This window comes from Macaca mulatta, chromosome 2 (genome assembly GCF_049350105.2).
Source record: "Macaca mulatta isolate MMU2019108-1 chromosome 2, T2T-MMU8v2.0, whole genome shotgun sequence".
In the NCBI taxonomy this organism is placed as follows: Eukaryota; Metazoa; Chordata; class Mammalia; order Primates; family Cercopithecidae; genus Macaca; species Macaca mulatta.
In genome coordinates, this window is record NC_133407.1 from 161,021,051 (window position 1) to 161,040,915 (window position 19,865).

Here is a 19,865-nt window from a genome sequence, read left to right on the forward strand (position 1 = left end):
CCTGGCATGTTGTAAGTAGTCAGTAAATATTTGTTGAATGATTACTATTAGTGTGGTTATTCAAATATGTTATTGGCTAGAAAGATTTCTTGAACTGCCCTGGAAACCTAACCTCTTCCATCTGTAGCATTTTCCATAACAGAATATTCCAACTGCCAAATAACAGATGTGCAAGTGAAAATGGGCAACATTACCATACAGAGAAGTTGGTTAGTTCTTGATGGATTGCAACTTTATTTCAAAACAGGATGTGAAATGGTCTGACTTCGGGTTTCCTGGAAGAAATGGACAGGAAAGTACATTGTGGATTGGCTCCTTGGGAGCCCACACACCCTGTCATCTGGACTCCTATGGTTGTAACTTGGTATTCCAGGTACAAGGAAGGTAATGTGTGTGTGTGTGTGTGTGTGTGTGTGCACCTGTGCATGCATGCATCAGGGGTGGCAGAGAGAATAGGGCAGTACCCCAAGGTGTAGTCCCAGCCCCATTCTGTTAGCCTGCCTTATGATTGGGGCAGACCTCTTAACCTCTGGTTTTGGTTTCTCCTCTGTGAAATGAGAACAGTTAAAATGGTGGTTTACAGGTGAGTGCTTTGCCGTGATCAGGATTGTCTTCAGAGAGTTGATTCTAGAATTCTGGGATTCCACTCCCAGGTCAGCTAGACAGCTCTCTGTTTTTTTTTTTGTTTTTTTTTTGTTTTTTTTTGTAAATTAGAGACATTTGAGACAGAGTCTTGCTCTGTTGCCCAGGCTGGAGTGCAATGCGTGATCCTAACTCCTAGACCTCAAGCCATCCTCCCGCCTCAGCCTCTCAAGTACCTAGGACTACAGGTGTGTGCCACTATGCCCAGCTAATTTTTAAAAAATTTTGTTTAGAGATGGAGTCTTTCTACGTTGCTCAAGCTAGTCTTGAATTCCTGGCCTCAAGCCATCCTCCTGCCTTGGCCTCTCAAAGTCCTGGTGTGAGTCACTATGCCCAGCCTATGCTTAGCTTTTCTTTTTTACATGAGTTTGTAGTTTTCAAACTTTTATTTTAAAATGGGAACACCCTTTCTCCAAATCTAAATAAATAAGAGCAGAGCAGTTTGTTGAAAGGAAGAGGCTCCACTGTTGCCCTCAAGCTCCCCTCCAAGGGATGCCAGCGATCCTGATTTGAAAAATACTGGACCCTTTAAACTGTAAATTTTAGTTTGTGCCTACCTGACACAATACAGTGTATTGTTACCTTAGGTCAGTTTTTGTCTCCATCTATCTGTGGACTCTAGAAGGGATAGGCAGTGCTTCTGGTTTCTGGAGTTCTACGAGAGTCTTAAGTGTTTATGCCACTTGGAGGATGTACTCAGATGTATGTGCAGCCTTATTTTCCCCTAATTAATGATGCCCCAGTCTTTTCTCCTGGTCATGTGGGATATTTACAGGGCAGCACAGAGAGTAAAACAGAAAAGGCCATGTACAAGTTCTCAGACCTATTAGATGTGAAAAGAATTGTGAATAGGTTCAGGAGAAACAGTCAGTATGTCTGTGGATACATTTCACATGTGAAGAACTCTGAAAATTACAGAATGGTAGAAGTTATCCACTCTCTGATGCATTTCATCTTTATTAAAGGGCACAGAATGTGTCAGGTACATAGCTACACACTGTGGATGCAAGAGTCAATCAAATGAGTGTGGTCTCAACCTTTGTGGAGTTAACAGGCTAAAACCTTAAACTTGGTAAGAGAGACAACATTTTAAGTAGCTGTGTTCTGAATTGGGAAACAAGCCAGAGAAATTCAAGTTGGAAAAACATTATCAAAAAATACCTGAATTCTTTCTATGATATAAAGTTAATATCACTTTTTTTTAACTTTGTAATAAGACATTTTCTGGCCTTATATAACTCTGGAATAATAAAATAGCTTTCGTAAATACCCATTGAGTATCCTTCTGTACAGGGACCATGTGTTACAGTAGGTACAGAGGTGAGGGAGTAATACACCATCTCTACCGTGGGAGAGCTCACAACCAGATTGCAGGCAAGCCGACAGACAGCCGTGATACAAGGCAGAATGCCCATGCTCTAGAGGAAGGTTTCACAGAGCTGTAGGACTGAGAAGTAGAAGAGGTCATGTTCCTGTTGGAAAGATCAGGGAAGATTTCACAGAGGAGCTGCCATTTGTGGTGGGCCTTGAAGGATAGATAAGTGCTCGAAAGACCCAGATGGGAAGGGCAGAGGGACCCTGAGAAAGCATGGGGTGTAGAGAGGACCCCTTAATTTGTCCAGTATATGTTGTGCATTGGAGACAGAGGGAGTAGACCAGAAAGGCAGGTAGGTTGAGTCCCCAGTGTCTTGACTTCCAGGCAAACACTGTTACTCTCTGTTCCTTCAGCATCCAGAAGCATGAGAGGTTTTTAAAGCAGGAGATCGCATGGTGATTGAATACCTTTTCTGATAGAAGGATTCATGCATTTTACATTTTTTAAGCCAAACAAAGCAGATTGGATGGGATGGTTATCATTATGGCTATTCCTTTGGGAAATATTGCTATGGTGCAGGGGAAGGAACTGGGATCTGGAGAAGCCAGGAGATCTGTGACCTCGTTCTGAATCTACCACCACCCCAGTGAGTGACACTGAGCAAGCTCTGAGTCTTTCTGCCACTACTTTGAAAATGAAATTAGACTGATGATCTCTTCAGAGCCCTTCCAACTCTAACATCCGAAGCATATTGATACTGAAAACTGCTTTCAAACTAATACAGTGGAATGGAGCAGCTCTTAAAGCTTAAATTAAATTAAAGCTTTAAGATTGGGCAAACAGCTTTTGAACCTCAATGGTTTTTAAACTGATGACTGTGTAAACTGATAGACTGCCTTATAGCTCCGAAATGAATTTTTTTTTTTTTTTTTTTAGATACATGGTCTTGCTTTGTCACCCAGGCTGGAGTGCAGTGGCACAGTCATAGCTCACTGCTTCCTCAAAACTCCTGGGCTCAAACAATCCTCCCACCTCAGCCTCCTGAGTAGCTAGGACTACAGGCACACACCATCACACCTGGCTAATTTTTTCAGAAAAATTTTTATAGGGATGAGGTACTGCTATGTTTCCCAGGCTCCAAGGCTAGTCTCTATCCTGGCCTCAAGCAATCCTTCTGCCTTGGCCTCCCAAAGTGCTGAGGTTACAGGCAGTGAGCCACCACACATGGCCTGAATGTAAATGTTTACTGAAGAGTAAAGCATTTCATTATTTCTATAAAACCTTCAAATTTCTAAAGCAAAATAAGACTTCAGTATATACTACTTAGTTCGAAAACAGCAGCCCCTGTTTCTTGGTTCTGAAAGGACTTGATAGCCCCACTCTAACAACTGCAAGGGGTCACTAGAGGGCTTTGGGCTTCTTCTCTCAGAACTAGGTTTTTCCTTCTTTTCTCTTTGCCTCCCCATCTAAACATCTAGATGTCTAGGTCTCTTTTTTTTCTCATACTTCCCTTGCTTTTGCCTCAGATGTCTTCCCCCTATTGGCATAAAGCATAGGTGTGTCTAGTGTTTTGTGAGTTAGAATTTATTACCTCCATTTTCAAAACTGTTTTAAGTGAGAAACATTTGACAGTTTTCTTTTTGAAAATTCCCACATTATACTGCTTTATTTATGTGGTGTTATTTGTGCATGTCCACTCCCTAATGGATTAACTTAACAAATGTTTAACTTAAGGAATTTATATATAACCCAAACAGGGAGAAGTCTGGAAACTATTTGGTGGATGGAACTATGAGTGTTTGCTCTGAATAAGATAAGAATACAGATATTTGAAAGGGTGGGGGTTATTGTGAATAGCTCTAGAGTCAGGGATGAAAACTATGAGAAGGCAGACTTTGATTTGAGATAAGAAAGAATGATCTTACGAACTAGATTCTGTCCCAGCAATGTAAGAGGCTGCCTTACGGTGTCCTGGGACATCCATGAGGCAGCCCCTTAGTTGCTACACAGCCTTCCACCCAGTATCTGCAGAGGGATTCTAGCGCTGAGTCAGAGATGGCCAGGTGACCACTGATGGTGCTTGTATTCCCTTAGGGATCGAATTTAAATGAGTGAAAATGAACACTTAGCTTTTGCCTTCTTACATGTTTTGTCTTAAGATCAGAGTACTAACTTGTATCTTTTTTCTTTTTTTTTTTTAATTAGGAAACGATGGCATCTCTTTCCTCCTGAAGATACTCCTTTCCTTTATCCAACTAGAATCCCTTATGAAGAATCTAGTGTGTTCAGTAAAATCAATGTTGTCAATCCTGATTTAAAGCGTTTTCCTCAGTTCCAGAAAGCTCAAAGACATATGGTTACACTGAGCCCAGGACAGGTAATAAGGCTTTAAAACTTTAATGACCTGCCAGGGGACACCACAGCTGTAACTCTCTCAAGTCCTTATGCTGTGTGCTTCCCTTCCCCGCGCAGTACAAATGAGAATGGCTTCCTTCCCTCTGCTCTGCTGTTGGAAGGTAGCCGCCCCAGCTGTAGGCTTCAGACAGGTACACCTCTGCTTCACAGGTCCTGGAAAGGAAATGGCAAGAGGGAACACAGCTCCTCCTATTGGTAAAGAGGAGAATGGACTTTGGAGGAAGACAGTCTACAGAGTCATTTTCATTTAGGTCAGGAGAAAATGTTCAAGGCATGGGTACTTGAGCATCTCTGGAACATTTAATCACAGTTAATATCTGTTCAATTATGATAGAACTGAACCCAGACACATAAACACAGGTCGGAATGCATCCAGGTGTGAGCCAACAGGGGCAGAAGGAACTGAGAATGTTTGCTTTTAAGCAAGAATGGATGTTGTTTTCATAAATTACTAACTCTGAAACATTTCCAAAGGTATTATACATAGTGCTGCTTCCCAGTGAGGAAAATTTCCTTTTCAACATTGGCGCTTGCTGTCTGATATTTCATTAATAATTTGAAAGGTTTTCTTAGTCACTTAAAGAGACTTTATTCTCTTGATTATCCCTCTCCCTTCCATTGTACCCGTCTCACTCACTCTTTTCCTGCTTCCTTCACTCAAGCATTATCAACTCAAACAATTTCACTTCACTGAGTTGCCTCAACCTGTTAGTCACTCTGCATTCACCTCTCCCCACAGCCCCTGACAGCAACTAATCTTTTTCTATCTCTGTAGATTTGCCCATTGTGGACATTTCACGTGGTGCAATATTATGATACAGGGCCTTATGTGTCTGACTTCTTTCACACAGCATAATGTATTTAAGGGTCATCCACATTGTAAAATGTTACTAGCACTTCATTTCTTTTTTATGGCTTAATAATATTCCATTGTGTGGCCACATAACATTTTGTTTGTCCATTCATCAGTTGATGGACATTTGGGTTGTTTCTGCTTTGTTGGCTATTATAAGTAATGCTGCTTTGAACATTCATGTACAAGTTTTGTGTGTACATATGTCTTCATATGTACACATATGTTTTCAATACTCTTGGGTATACCTAGGAGTAGAATTGCTGGGTTACATGGTAACCCTCTGTTTAACTTTTTGAGGAGTTGTCAAACTGTTTTCCATAGCAACTGTACTATTTTACATCCCCACCAGCATTGTATGAGGGTTCCAGTTTCTTCACATCTTTCCCAACACTTGTTTTTCTTTTTTATCATTATTTTTACAGCCATTCCAGAGAGTGTGAAGTGGTTGCCAATCATTTTCTCTTCTGTCTTTAATAGCCAAATTTGAATGACTGGTTTTGTTCATTGTATCAGTTTTCCTTACCTCCTGTCCGTTCTTTAATCCACTCAAACCCAGCTCTTTCTCTCACCACTTTACTGAAACTTTACTCTGATAGGACATGCATAACCTACTTATGACTGTCAAGTGGACTTTCATAGTTTCCAGTTTTCCTGAAAGGATCTTTCTATTTCCCAGTCCTGCCTTGTTCATAGCAAATACCAGTAGTTTCCTAAATCTGAAGCCCAAAAGCTTCATATCATCTCCATCTGCTCTGCTCTCAATAGGAAATCTCATACTGAGTCTGGATAGATGCCATCCTTCTTGACTCTGCCCATTGCTTTTGTTTATTATACCTTCCTATTTATATTTTAACATTTAATAAGTGGGCCTTTGCAAATATCTGCTGTCCTTCTCAGACTCTCTCGATACCACTATTTTAACCATCCCCCTACTTAGAATTTCTCAGTGACTCCTAATGCCTACCAGATAAAATCTAAATTCTTATTTTGAAGTCCACTGTCCCTAAACTAATTCCCCTACCTTATCTCCCATTATTCCCTCTGTGATAGTAAGACTGACCTACTTGCTATCCTCTATAGTCCTACCTCCCTCTCCTGTACCTCTTATCCTTCCTGGCATGTCTTCATTCTTTTCTCAGTCTGAATTCTCTCCTAGCCCGGGTTCAAATCACACTTCCTCCATCCATGTTGCCCCTGACCTCCCTAGTTCATGCCTGTTTCACCTACCTCTGAAATTCTCAAACATCATTTTCTTCTAATTTACCACTTCTATAATGCCACCTTTCTTTACTTTATCTTCTCATTGGCTAGATTTCGAACTGTGAGAATACAGAAGCCATGTCCTATGTGTTTTACCTATGCCCTTTCTCAGAATGCATGCAACTATTTTGTGATGGAAAGGAGGAAAAATTAGAATCTCAGAATCATGTACTAAGATTTAGGCGCAGATGAAGAAGGCCCAGGATTAAAGAGAATAGAGATGCTGGCAGTATCCTTTGTAGAACATGTGAACTTGTCAATAAAAAAGGAGTAAAAGGAAAAAAGGATTGCGGGGTTTTTTTCCTTCACTTTTCTCCAGCAATATTATTGTGAATTCATTTGTATTCCTTTTTTTCCTAGCAGCCTCAATTAGGGTCTGAGTCTGACATAAAAATGAAATGTCCTGTTCTTGTGCTAACCATTCTTTGTTTGGTTTTCAGGTTCTGTTTGTTCCCAGACACTGGTGGCATTATGTAGAATCCATTGATCCTGTCACTGTCAGTATAAACTCATGGATTGAACTGGTACTTTTTCATTTCGTTTTGTTTTTTTAAGTAAGTGCAGATCATGCTTTTAAAAGATGTATAAGGTCTGGCTGTACAACTTGGTAATTAATTTTTTTAACCAATGCTTCAGTATTTTTTTGTTGCAGTGCACTATAACTTATGCATTCTGTCCTCTGTTAATGGATGTTTAGGTTGGAAATTGGAATTTTAGTGGTGTGCCACTCTCTTTCTTTTAAGTACACAGAATGGGCCTGATGCTGGCAGGCAGGGTCCTTTCCCTTGACCATGTTGTTAGGAAAATTGTGTTGGGTCTGGCCAGATTTGCCGATATGTGTCCCTTGTTGCCACTCGTCTTCCATACTGTCTGGGCTGGAAATACCTGCTTCTTTTTTTTTTTTTTTTTTTTTTTTTTTTTTTGAGACGGAGTCTCACTCTGTCGCCCAGGCTGGAGTGCAATGGCCGGATCTCAGCTCACTGCAAGCTCCGCCTCCTGGGTTCACGCCATTCTCCTGCCTCAGCCTCCCGAGTAGCTGGAACTACAGGTGCCTGCCACCTCGCCCGGCTAGTTTTTTGTATTTTTTAGTAGAGACGGGGTTTCACCGTGTTAGCCAGGATGGTCTCAATCTCCTGACCTCGTGATCCGCCCGTCTTGGCCTCCCAAAGTGCTGGGATTACAGGCTTGAGCCACCGCGCCCGGCCAATACCTGCTTCTTGGTTCAAGGTCATTACTAATTGCAGAATTCTGTCTTGGCTTCTATGTATTCTCAAAGCGGAGTCTTTCTTTCAGTGCTAGGTTTTTATCATTTCATTTCTGCCAGAGGCCTTTCCTTCCTATGTGTTATGCTTAATCCTGGTTGCCTGCTCTGTTTGACAATTAGAATAGCTGCTTGTTATGCTCAAGTCTGTCTCTTCAACTGGGGCCATAATTGCAACTGGCTCTTTTTAACCAGAGGCCCTGACTGCATCTCTGCTCTCCTTGACCTGAAGCCTGGATTGCATCTCTCTGCTCTGTTTGACAGCCGCATCCTCTCCCTAGTCTAGTTTTTCCTATCCTTTGGTAATAGGAATGGCTTTGGAATCAGTGGAACAGAAGGAATATTGTAACAAAGCTATATTGTGTGGGCTTAGACAAGAGTTGTAGCCCTTGAGGCTTAGGTGAGAGGTATGGCAGGAGATCAGTAACATAACAGAAATTTTGCCTATAGCATGCTGAACTGGAGTTGCAGCAGATGTTAAGGTAGAATCCATGGGGAACTTCCACTCCCAATGCCAAAGTCATATCTACAATAGCCCTGACAGGTGCTTCACCTCCCAAGGAAGTTCACTTGTTAAAGAATAGAGCTGTCGTCTTTTTAAAATATTTGAAAATACCTCCAAGTGTTTCCATAATCTTTTCTTCTTCCATGCTCAAAAACTCTTACTGTCTTTAATGGGGTGTTTTTATGTGACTTTTTCCTTTTTCCAGACTTTTTACCATTCTGGCCACAGGCTTTGGAATCAGGCAACTTTAAGATACAAGTTACCTTTGTTAGCTGTCTAACATAGATAGTTACTTAATCTCTTCAAGCCTCCATTTTCTTGTAAAATGAGGATTATAATTGAACCCACCTCAGTAGAGTGGTCGTGAGGTTAAATTGGAGAACACATTGTAAAAACATCTAATATAGTGCATGGCATATGGGAGGTGTTTAAAAAGTAGAAATTGCTATGAGGAGGAGGGAGAGTTATTATGTCTAGAATAGTTCTCTTAATATATAGTGCCTAAAACTGAATATCAGTGGGCCTTATTTGGTAGAGTATAAGATTTCTACCCCACATGATCTCCATCCTAAATATTTCCAGTGCTGCTTGTAATATTGGGTTAGTTTTTTTAGTAATCTCATTTCACTTTAGTTTCATATTCAACTCTAAAATGTTGGTGCTTTTTTTCAGATGATCTGCTGTCAGGCAGGTTGAATCCTATCCTGTACCTATGAAGCTGATTTTAATTCTAAATCCAGTATTTCACAGTCATCCCTGTTAATTTTCATCATGTTGGTTTGGTTGAGCATTCCAGCTTGACAAGATAATTTTAAATTTGGGTCTTATCTGTCCTTTTAGTGAAACTTCAAGCTGGCCTGTGCCCTTTTGATGTGTCCCCATTAATTAGATTTTGAGTGTATCCTGGCTTTCTGGCACAGGAAGATATCCCAGGATACCCTTTTTTCTTTAGTGCCCCAAACTTGGAAGTCTATAATTTCTCCAGGTAGCCACAGTTCTTTTTGTAGGGAATGGCCTTTAGAAACTGAGATCTCAGCTCTAAAGCTGTTCATTGCTCCTGGGTGTCACTGTTTCTAGGCTCTTTCAGTGATGTAGCTAGAATGTGAGATAGATAGATGATTGATTGATTGATTGATAGATATTGATATATTTCTAATTCACGTGTTTAAAAAATATATCTAGACAGGTAATGTGCTGACATCATAACAAAGCTTAAGGGAGGCATGTCTCACACATGAGCATGACACCCAATCATCAGACTTTTGAACTATAAAAGTAATTCAAGTTTAACATGATAGAATTTTTTCTTATTTGTTTCTGTATTTTTATCTCTTCTCTTACACTGAAAATCTGGGTCCTTAAAAACAGTAACATAAAGCCGGGCATGGTGGCTCACACCTGTAATCTCAGGATTTTGGGAGCCGAGGTGGGGAGATGATGAGGTCAAAAGATCAAGACCATCCTGGCCAACATGGTGAAACCCCATCTCTACTAAAAATACAAAAATTAACTGGGCATGGTGGCGCACCTGTAATCCCAGCTATTCAGGAGGTTGAGGCAGGAGAATCGCTTGAACCCAGGAGATGGAGGTTGCAGTGAGCCGAGATCAAGTCACTGCACTCTGGCCTGGCAACAGAGCGAGTCTCCGTCTCAAAAAAAACAAAAAACAACAACAACAACAAAACCCCAGCAATATACTTATTTGTTTGCTGTATCCAGCAATATATTTTTTAAGATGTCAAATTAGGCTGGGCGCGGTGCCTCACACCTGTAATCTCTGCACTTTGGGAGGCTGAGGCAGGCATATCACAAGGTGAGGAGATCGAGACCATCCTGGACAACATGGTGAAACCCCATCTCTACTAAAAAAAACTACAAAAAATTAGCCGGGCATGGTGGCACGTGCCTGTAGTCCCAGCTAGTCAGGAGGCTGAGGCAGGGGAATCACTTGAACCCAGGAGGCGGAGGTTGCAGTGAGCCGAGATTGCGCCGTTGCACTCCAGCCCGGTGACAGAGCAACACTCCATCTCAAAAAAAAAAAAAAAGATGTCAAATTTATATTTCCAAAATTCAAATAGAAATATTACTACTAACCATAAAACTTGCCAGTAAAAATTAAAATTTATTTGCAATTCTTTTTATTATTAGACTGTATCTATTACTAAGAGGGATAGATACAAAGTCCTTTATTCAGGAGTCATTGTGAAGGACTTCTTTTCATTTATGGTTATTTTACTAATTGGATATTTAGTTAAGTTCATTTGTTTCCGTTTTCAATTTTAGGATTTACTTTTTTAAAATTTTGATCTAATTTAATATTTTGAATATGTAGAACATTTAACTTGTCAAAACTATATTAAAAGTTATACTCAGGGAAGTCTGCCTTTCATCCCTGTTCCATCCACTCCATTTTTCCCAACCTTGATAGAGATCCATTTTTATTCATTTCTGGTTTATCATTTTCAGTGTTTCTTGTAAACATATATCTATATATAAAATTAAGTAAATGAATACGTATATTTATATATTTAAATAAGTATGTAAACAGTTTTATATGTACAAAGTGCATAAGCATATAAATACACCTTTGTATACTTATTTATATACTTATTCAAATATATTTTTTATTTTCTATCCTTTATTCCACAGAAAGTAATAAACCATAGTGTTCCACACCTTGCTTTTTTCAACAATAATATCCTGAATTTCACTACATAATAGTAAAGAGAAACATTCATATTTTTCTTCAACCACTGTCTAGTACTTCATTATATGAGTGCTCTACTGTTAATTAGTTCCTTTAAGGATAGATGTTTGCATTGTTTCCAGTCTTTTGTAATTACAAATAATGCCACTGAATAACCTTGTGCATATGTTGTTTTATATTTGTTGAAGTGTGTCTTTGGGGAAGATCTTAACACTGGATTTGCCATGTCATAGGGTAAATGTATCTTAAATTTTGTTAGGTTTTGCCAAATTCAGCTTCATTGTGATTGTGCCATTTTCCATTTCCATTAGTAGTAAATGAAAGTGCTTGTTTCCTCCACAGCCTCACCAACAAAATCTGTTGTTGAACTTTATTGTTTTTGAGTCATAATTAGAAACCAAGGTCATATGACCTTTTCCAGGTCATAAAGGAATTCACCAATGTTTTATGTTAGAATTTAGATTGTTTCATGTTTTTTGCATTTAGATCTCTTATCCATTTGGAAGTTTTTCACTAGGATATAGTATAAGGTTGAGATCTAATTTTATCTTTTCCAAAATGATAATAGGATTGTAGGACCATCATTTATTTTAGTCTGTTTTCCCTTATAATTTGAAATGTCTGTTTCATCATATACTAGATATCTGAACGTATGTGGGTGTATTTTGTCCATTGGTCTTTCTTCCTATTTATTTAGTGAGGTCTTACGTTTTAAAATCAGTAGGACTAACCATTGCTTTTTTTTGCAGGGTTTTCCTGGCTATTCTTGCCTCTTGTTTTTTTATGTGTTCTTTAAAATCAGCTTGTCTAGCATCAGAAAAAAAAAAAACCTATTGATTTTTTAATCCATATTAAATTTTATCTGAGCTTTATGATTTTGAATTGTCCTGTCCACAAATTAGGTACCTTTCCACGTATCCAATTCCAGGTTTTTTTGTTTGTTTTTGTTTTTACAGCTGTGTTTTAAAGTTTTCCTCACATAAGCTTTGCACATTTCTTTTAAATGTTTATTCCTAAACACAGTAGTATCTCCTTATCCTTGAGGGATATATTCCAAGAACCCCAGTGGATTACTGAAACCCTGAATATTACCAAACCCGATTGTGATCAGTCAGCACTTTTCTGTTCATGCCTTCCACCTACAAATGTAATGTCTTAACTAAGATGCAAACTTAATCCATTTTAACTAAGCACTTATGCACTGTGGCTGCAGCTTTTGCAGTCTGAGGTGTGACAGCAAAGCTACCATAATTTTTTCTCTTCGCAGTTTTGTAGATAGAAGATTTGTTACCATAGACCTTAGTAACCTCAGCATGCTGGTTTTTTCTCTCCTTAAGTCGAGAACTTTCACCTTTTCACTTAAAGGAAGCACTTTACGCCTTGTCTTTGGCATATCCAAATTGCCAGCATCACAACTCTTGTACTGTGGGGCCATTATCAAGTAAAATAAGGGTTCCTTGAATATAGGCCCTGCAAATACCACGACAGTGATCTGATCACTGAGCTAACTACTGAGTGACTCAGAGGCAGGTAATGTGTACTGTGTAGAGTGGAATGGTGGGAGATTTCATCACACTACTCAGAATTGCATGAAATTTAAAGCTTATAAGTTGTTTATTTCTGGATTTTTTCATTTAATATTTTCTGACTGAGATTACCCATGGGTAACTGAAACCGTAGAAAGCAAAACTGCAGGTAAGGAAGGACTGCCATATTTCATCTTTTTTTGCTGCTAAGGTAAGGTCTTCTCTTCCATTCTGTCTTCTAAGTGGATATTATTAGTGTATATGATAGCTATTGATTTTTGTGTTAATTTGAATTATTTTATTTTGTGGTAGTTTTATACTGACTTTCTGGGATTTTCAGGTATCTCTCAGATTACCTGAAAATTAAGATAGTTTTTCTTCTTCCTTTCTAATTTGTTTGCCTATAATTGTGGGGTGGGGGTGGAGATTTGGTCTGATTACATTGGCTAATCCATCCAGTTCATTAATAATAGTGGAGATAGTGGGCATCCTTGCCTTGTTCCTGACTATGAAATGCTAGATTTGGGGCTGAGTTGTGTGTGTTTTATCATATTAAGTATCCATCAATTTCTATTTCATTACTTTTTGTTTTTTAAAATCAGGAAAAGGTATTGAATGTTGTTGAATTGATAAAGAAGATTACATAATATTCTTCTTTAGTAAACATTTGGTAGTGCAATAAATTATATCAATTGGTTGCCTAATATTGATTCATCCTTAATTTCTGGAGCAAATACCACTTGGTTGTGATATACTGTTTTTTAATTTACCATAGGATAGTGTTTGTTCATATTTTATTTAGATTTGAATTTATGTGGCTTCAGTAACATAAATGACTTCACCACAGTGTTTTTAAAAGGCTCATTATATACTATTTAGTAATCTTTTCTATAATTTTCCAAAGGATTAGTATCATTGAGTATAAACAGACTCCATACTTAGAAGTGTGGTAGCTAAGAACTTCATGCTGATTTCAAGTGGATGATTTCTGTCCTTCACCAAACCAGACCTCCAGTTCCTTCTTCAACATCTTTCTGTATAATTCTGTTTGAAGGCCACTCACTCTTTATTGAAAAACTGGAATGCACAATTGGAGTTACATAATCCTATCTTTCTCTGTCATATGTTGCTTTTATCATTGTCTCTTCAACATTGGACAATAATTCCTTCTTTTTGCCAAATTTAGCTCCAAAAAGCTCTTAGGTTTTAGAGCCTACCATACTTATATAACTCAAGTTAACTCCAGGTTCTGATATTGCTTTCATGAATAACATATTTGGAAAAGAGTAGAGATTTTAGCTCTGTTCGAGTGGTGCTGTGTTCTTCCCAATCCCTTCCCTATGTATTCCGTTCACTCTTCTCATTCTCTTGTTTAAACAAAAAAGTTTTGTCACATTATCTGTCCATCTATCCATCTGTCTTATCTCTGTACACATATGCACACATATATATTTTTTTCTATTGGTTCTCTTTCTTTGGAGAACCTTGACTGATACACCATGTGACCCAGCAATTCCATTCCTAGGTGTATACCCAAGAAAAATGAAAATGTAGGTCCACACAAAAACTTCTACACGAATGTTCACAGTAGTAGTATTCATAATAGCCCAAAGTGACACAACTCAAATATCAATCATCTGATAAGTGGATAAAATGTGGTATATGTGTACAATGGAATATTTTTCAAATATCACAAGGAGTGAAATACTGATGCATGCTATAGCATGGCTAAATCTTACGGTATATAATGAATCTAATGTTTTATGTTATATCTGTATCTGGTTATCTGGCTACATCTTCTGTTGGTTCTGTTTTTCTGAGGAACTCTGATATACCATATGATCCAGCAATTCCATTCCTATGAGTATATATGTAGATAGATATCTTTACATGATATCTACATGTCCGTAAATGTAGATATCTATATAATACATAGAAATGTCTGTACTTATATAGAGAACAAGAGATTGAGATTTACTTTAAGGAATGGGCTTACTTGATTGTGGGGGCTGGCATGTCTGAAATTTGTAGGGCAGGCTGGCAGGCTGGAAACTCACATAGGACTTCTATTACAGTGTTGAGGCAGAATTTTTTTCTCTAAGACATCTCAGTTTTTGCTCTTAAGGACTTCAACTAATTGGATGAGGACCACGCACATTATTGAGTGTAATCTCCTTTACATAAAGTCAGTTGATTGTAAATGCTAGTAATATCTTCAAGATATCTTCACAGCAACATCCAGATTATTGTTTGACCAAACAACTGAGCACTATAGTCTAGCCAACTTGACTCAAAATTAATCATTACATATGGTAACTCTGTGTTTAACCTTTTGAGGAACTCCCAGGTTTCTGAAGCACCATTTTACATTCCCACCAGCAATGTATGAAGATTCTGATTTCTCTGCATCCTCACCAACACCTGTTAATATCTGTCTTTTTTTTATTAGCGCTGTCCTAGTGTGAAGTGGTATCTCATCATGGAGATTTGCCTTTTTAAGTTCAATATTGTGTTTCTAAGATTCATTTGTGCTGTCACATGTAAGCTGTTCATTCATTTTCACTGTGATATAATACTGTGTTAAGATACTCCATAATTTATTCATTATTAATATTCATGCTGCTATTTCAATTACTATTCATATATTAATATATGTATATATATCAATAATTTATATTTATAATAATTTATACATTATTCATTGTTCTATTGATGGATGATTTGGTGTTCAATTTTTTGCTTCTGTGAACAGAATATTCTTATACATGTTTCCTGGCACACATGTGCAAGAGTTTCTCTAGACTGTGCATAAATCTCGGAGTGGTATTGCTGGTCCGTAGGGTATACAATACTCAAGTTTACGAGATAATGCCACCCATGTTTTCCAAATGTCTCTATCAATTTGCTTTCCCATTAGTGTATAAGACTTTTGTCTCTCAATGTCCCACGTGGAACCATCAGGCCCCTTTTTGCCAATTTCATGGGTTTCTCAATTTGCACTTCCCTGGAGGCTAAACATATCTTCATATGTTTATTAGTCATCTGATTGCTCCTTTTAAAAGTGCTGGTCATTGTGTCTTTTGCCCATTTTTAAAAATTTGCTCATTTCTCTTATTGGTATGTGTAGATTCTTTATTCTACACATTAATATTTTATCAGTTATATATGTTACAGGCATCTAGTTTGTTTTTTTTCCTTTGTGGTGTTTTTTGGTAAACAGAAGTTGTTGATTTTAATGCAGTTCCTCATTAATGCTATACCTTATGCTTACTGTGTCTTAAGAAAGCCATGTTTAGATGGATAGCCATCTCATTCTTGTAGCCAAGCATGTTTATTGTAATTTTTCTTCCATCTCTGAAATAATTTGCTTGTCAGACTCTATAGGGATTATTCCTCTGTATGTGGTACTTTAAAAAAAACTTTAAACATGTCAAATAATGGAAAAGATTGGAGAAAATATCATAAGGTGATTGATACTTAAGGCCGTGTCTTATAGATAGAATACATACTTAAATTTGGTGAAATATTCTGCAACTCTTCTAGATGGCAGGTGATAGTAAATACACAAAAATTGTGGTTCTACCAATAGCATATTCATTCCTTCTATAACAAAACTTGTATTAATGAGAGAACAGAAGATGAAATTAAAAGAGACTTTATTCTCTCTTAAAAAGCCATGAGACTTAACAAAAGTTAACAGTGTGTTTTTTTTAATTCAGGAAGAGGATCACCTGGCCCGGGTAGAAGAGGCAATCACTCGTATGCTTGTGTGTGCCCTGAAAACTGCAGAGAATCCACAAAATACCAGAGCCTGGTTAAACCCCACTGAGGTAGGCAGCTTCTGGTCTTCATCATGGCAGTTAAGTTTCCTGTGGTAAACCAGCGCTGACTAGGACTTTTGTTTTCCAATGTAACTAAATGTATGTAACCATTTTAAAGGGTTTTTCTTTTCCCTTAGGTTGAGGAAACGTCCCATGCAGTGAACTGTTGCTACTTAAATGCAGCTGTTTCTGCATTTTTTGATCGTTGCAGAACATCTAAGGTAGTAGAAATCCAAGCACCGAGAACAGATGGAGAGCGCATGAAAAAGGAAGAATTAAATGTGTACAGCCACATGGAGGTGGGCCAAACAGGTAGCCAGAACTTGACCACAGGAACAGGCAAACCGGAGGCAGCAAGTCCCTTTGGCCCTGATCTGGTACCTGTGGCACAGAGGTCCGAAGAACCACCTTCAGAAAGAGGAAGCATATTTGGAAGTGATGGGAAAGACTTTGTTGACAAGGATGGAGAACACTTTGGAAAACTGCATTGTGCCAAGAGACAACAAATAATGAACAGTGAAAAGGCAATTAAGGAACAGATTGCCTCAAATGCTACTACGGCTCCTTCTCAAACATTCATTTCTACGGACGACTTGCTGGACTGCTTGGTGAATCCACAAGTAACCAGGATAGTGGCACAACTTTTGATACAAGGAAGAAGTTTATGATTCTAGTGGAAGATGACTTTTAAAATAATATTTTTTAAATATGTATTTTTAAGTAGTGTGACTGTAAAATAAAGATGAACCAGCAAAAGGTCAGTTTGCACGTTTGTAAATGTATTTGTCCTTACCGAATTACATTTCAGTCTGTTGCCACCTTCCTTTTTTTTTTTTTTTTTTTTTTTTTTTTTTTTAATTTAAGTTCTAGGGTACATGTGCACAATCTGTTGCCACCTTCTTTCATGCATATTTCTCTTTGGCCAAACTGGCTGCTCTTTGTTTGTAAGCTTTTGTTCCTCCCTCATCCCATACTTTCAGCTTGTCTCAAATGTAAGTCCCAAGTATTTCCAGCAGGAAGTAATGTCTTCCTCAGCCTCAACTAGGGACCAGCCTGCTGCTTACTTTTGCAAATAAAGTTTTACTAGAACACAGCCATGCAATTCATTTACATATTGTCTACGATGTCTTCAAGATTACAACGGCAGTGTTGAGTAGTGACAGAGAGTGTGTGGCCCAGAAAAAATATTCACTATCTGTTCCTTTACCGAAAAGCTTTGTCAGCCTCTGGTCTAATGGATCCACTGGGTCTGGAATCTAGCCTTGCTCTGAGGTGATCTCACTTGTAACAGCTACAGAATTCTCACTGGATAACCCCTGTCATTCAGAGCAGGATACCAATCAGAAGAAAAGTAGTTGTGGGTTCAGTATGAGGCCTCTTCAGGCAAGGAACTTGGGACATCTAGGAACACCAATCCTGGGACTAAAAAGGACTCAAAATCCCCAAACAGTGACTAAAGACTTAGCTCAGTGAAATTGATCCCACTCTCATTACATTTGCAAGATCCAGGGATAATTAATCACCATCACTGTCTAAGAAGGAATTTAGAAATTAGAAAAGCATGTTGATCTCTGGGTAACCATGCATGAAACAAATACACAACAGAAAAGATATGCAAAGTCGCCTTTGAGTTGAACTAATAGCTGGCTATCCTACTGTCCTCGAGGTAAAGAGTATCAGTAAATCCGAAGAAAGTACGTGTTTTCATGGAGGGAAGAAGGGTGTTGTTACATAAGCATGCCCAGGGAAAGAAGGGTCTGAAAAGAGTCCTTCTGTGGCACTTATCTCCATCTGACCACTATGTATTTACCTACGAATTTCATTAGCATCTCTCCCAACCAAAATGTAACTCCTTAAGGGTAGGGACTTTGATTATTGCTGTTATTTGCAGAGCCACAATCAGTGCCCAGCATGTAGTAGGTGCTTATTAAATATTTGAATGAGTGAATAATAAAAATAAGACCTTATTGACAATACCTCATCAAGTACATTGGGACAGAGAATGTGGCCAAAGATAAGGTAGCTGTTATTCTTGGTATATTCCTATTGCAGAAATAGACATCATTTACTACAGATATTTTACTTTTTATGCTTGCTACTCCTTTGACCACTTTTTCAAACTGCAGATAGTGACCTATTATAAAATCATTGTAGCAGGTGAGACCAGCGTTTTTTGTTTTTTTGTTCTGTTTTGGTTTTTTGTTTTGAGGTGGAGTGTCGCTCTGTCGCCCATGCAACAGTGCAGTGGCCCGATCTCCGCTCACTGCAACCTCTGCCACCCGGGTTCAAGCGATTCTCTCAGCCTCCTGAGTAGCTGGAATTACAGGTGCACACCACCATGCCCAGCTAATTTTTGTATTTTTTTTTTAGTAGAGACGGGGTTTCACCATATTGGCCATGCTGGTCTCGAACTCCTGACCACGTGATCTGCCTGCCTCAGCCTCCCAAAGTTCTGGGATTACAGAGACCAGCGTTTTTTGTTTTCTGTTTTTAAATGGAATAAATAATTTCACTGAATTGGAATACTCTATTATTTCAGGAAACCTTTCATGAAAAATATTTCAGGGTAAGTATATCTCATAAAACTTTTCAGTTACATCTGTGTATGTATTGGGCCTGATATAAAATGTATTTTTTAGTGTAGGTTGGGGTCAGGAAAGTTTACAAGGCATTTTGAGACAAAACATTTAATTCAATTAGAACATTTAATTCAATTGTTGTGTATGGATTTCTATGGTATGAAACAGATTATGGGGGATAATTTCCTGATTTCATAGAGACCGTAAGGCAGCAAGAGGTTCTGACTATCTGCAGAGAATGATGTGAGAAAAGAGAGTGAAAGGGGGGCTGTCAGCCACCATGGTAGCTGTGTCCCTTTTCATCCTGCATTTCACAGGTAAGCTGACTGAGCAAGTGAAATCATTGATTAAAGAGAACCTCAGCTGGGTGCCGTGGCTTACACATGTAATCCCAGCACTTTGGGAGGCCAAGGCGGGCAGATCACCTGAGGTCAGGAGTTTGAGACCAGCCTGGCCAACATGGTGAAACCCCGTCTCTACTAAAAATGCAAAATTAGCCAGGTGTGGTGGCACACGCCTGCAGTACCAGCTACTCGGGAGGCTGAGGCAGAAGAATCGCTTGAGGCGTAGCTGGAATTACAGGTGCACACCACCATGCCCAGCTAATTTTTGTATTTTTTTTTTTTTTTAGTAGAGACGGTGTCTCACCATATTGGCCATGCTGGTCTCAAACTCCTGACCACGTGATCTGCCTGCCTCAGCCTCCCCAGTAGGCAGAGGTTGCGCTGAGCCGAGATCACACCATTGAACTCCAGCCTGGGCGCCAAAGAATACAAACCCAGCCGAATGTGCCTGTAATCCCAGCTGAGCCAGGGAGATTGCTTGAGCCCAACTCATGCAACATAGTAAAACCTCTATCCTTAAAAGAATAAAAAATAAATAAAAGCTCAGCCTTCCCCCTAATGTCACAGAATCAAGGGAGCAGCAGCAGGCTGCCTTATCCATTAGGTGCAGTAGACAATGGCTAGGGCCCACGAA

At 38.8% G+C, this 19,865-nt stretch overlaps 1 protein-coding gene and 1 non-coding gene across 5 annotated transcripts in view; one reads left to right on the forward strand and one right to left on the reverse strand.

Annotated features, from left to right (window-relative positions):
- The window catches only part of HSPBAP1 (HSPB1 associated protein 1), a 47,775-nt gene extending 30,706 nt beyond the window's left edge, over window positions 1-17,069 (forward strand). For all 4 annotated transcript variants that reach the window (XM_077993805.1, XM_077993806.1, XM_077993804.1 and 1 more), the window contains 5 exons: window positions 248-384; window positions 4,163-4,334; window positions 6,929-7,012; window positions 16,207-16,317; window positions 16,446-17,069. In XM_077993805.1, the coding sequence (XP_077849931.1) occupies window positions 248-384; window positions 4,163-4,334; window positions 6,929-7,012; window positions 16,207-16,317; window positions 16,446-16,976 (1,035 nt within the window). In that variant the 3' untranslated portion in view covers window positions 16,977-17,069. The remainder of the gene's footprint in view (window positions 1-247; window positions 385-4,162; window positions 4,335-6,928; window positions 7,013-16,206; window positions 16,318-16,445) is intronic.
- On the reverse strand, window positions 9,430-9,533 carry LOC114676635 (small nucleolar RNA U13). Its single transcript, XR_003727685.1, has one exon. It is a non-coding gene; the product is annotated as a small nucleolar RNA U13 (small nucleolar RNA).
- Window positions 17,070-19,865: the final 2,796 nt, after the last annotated feature.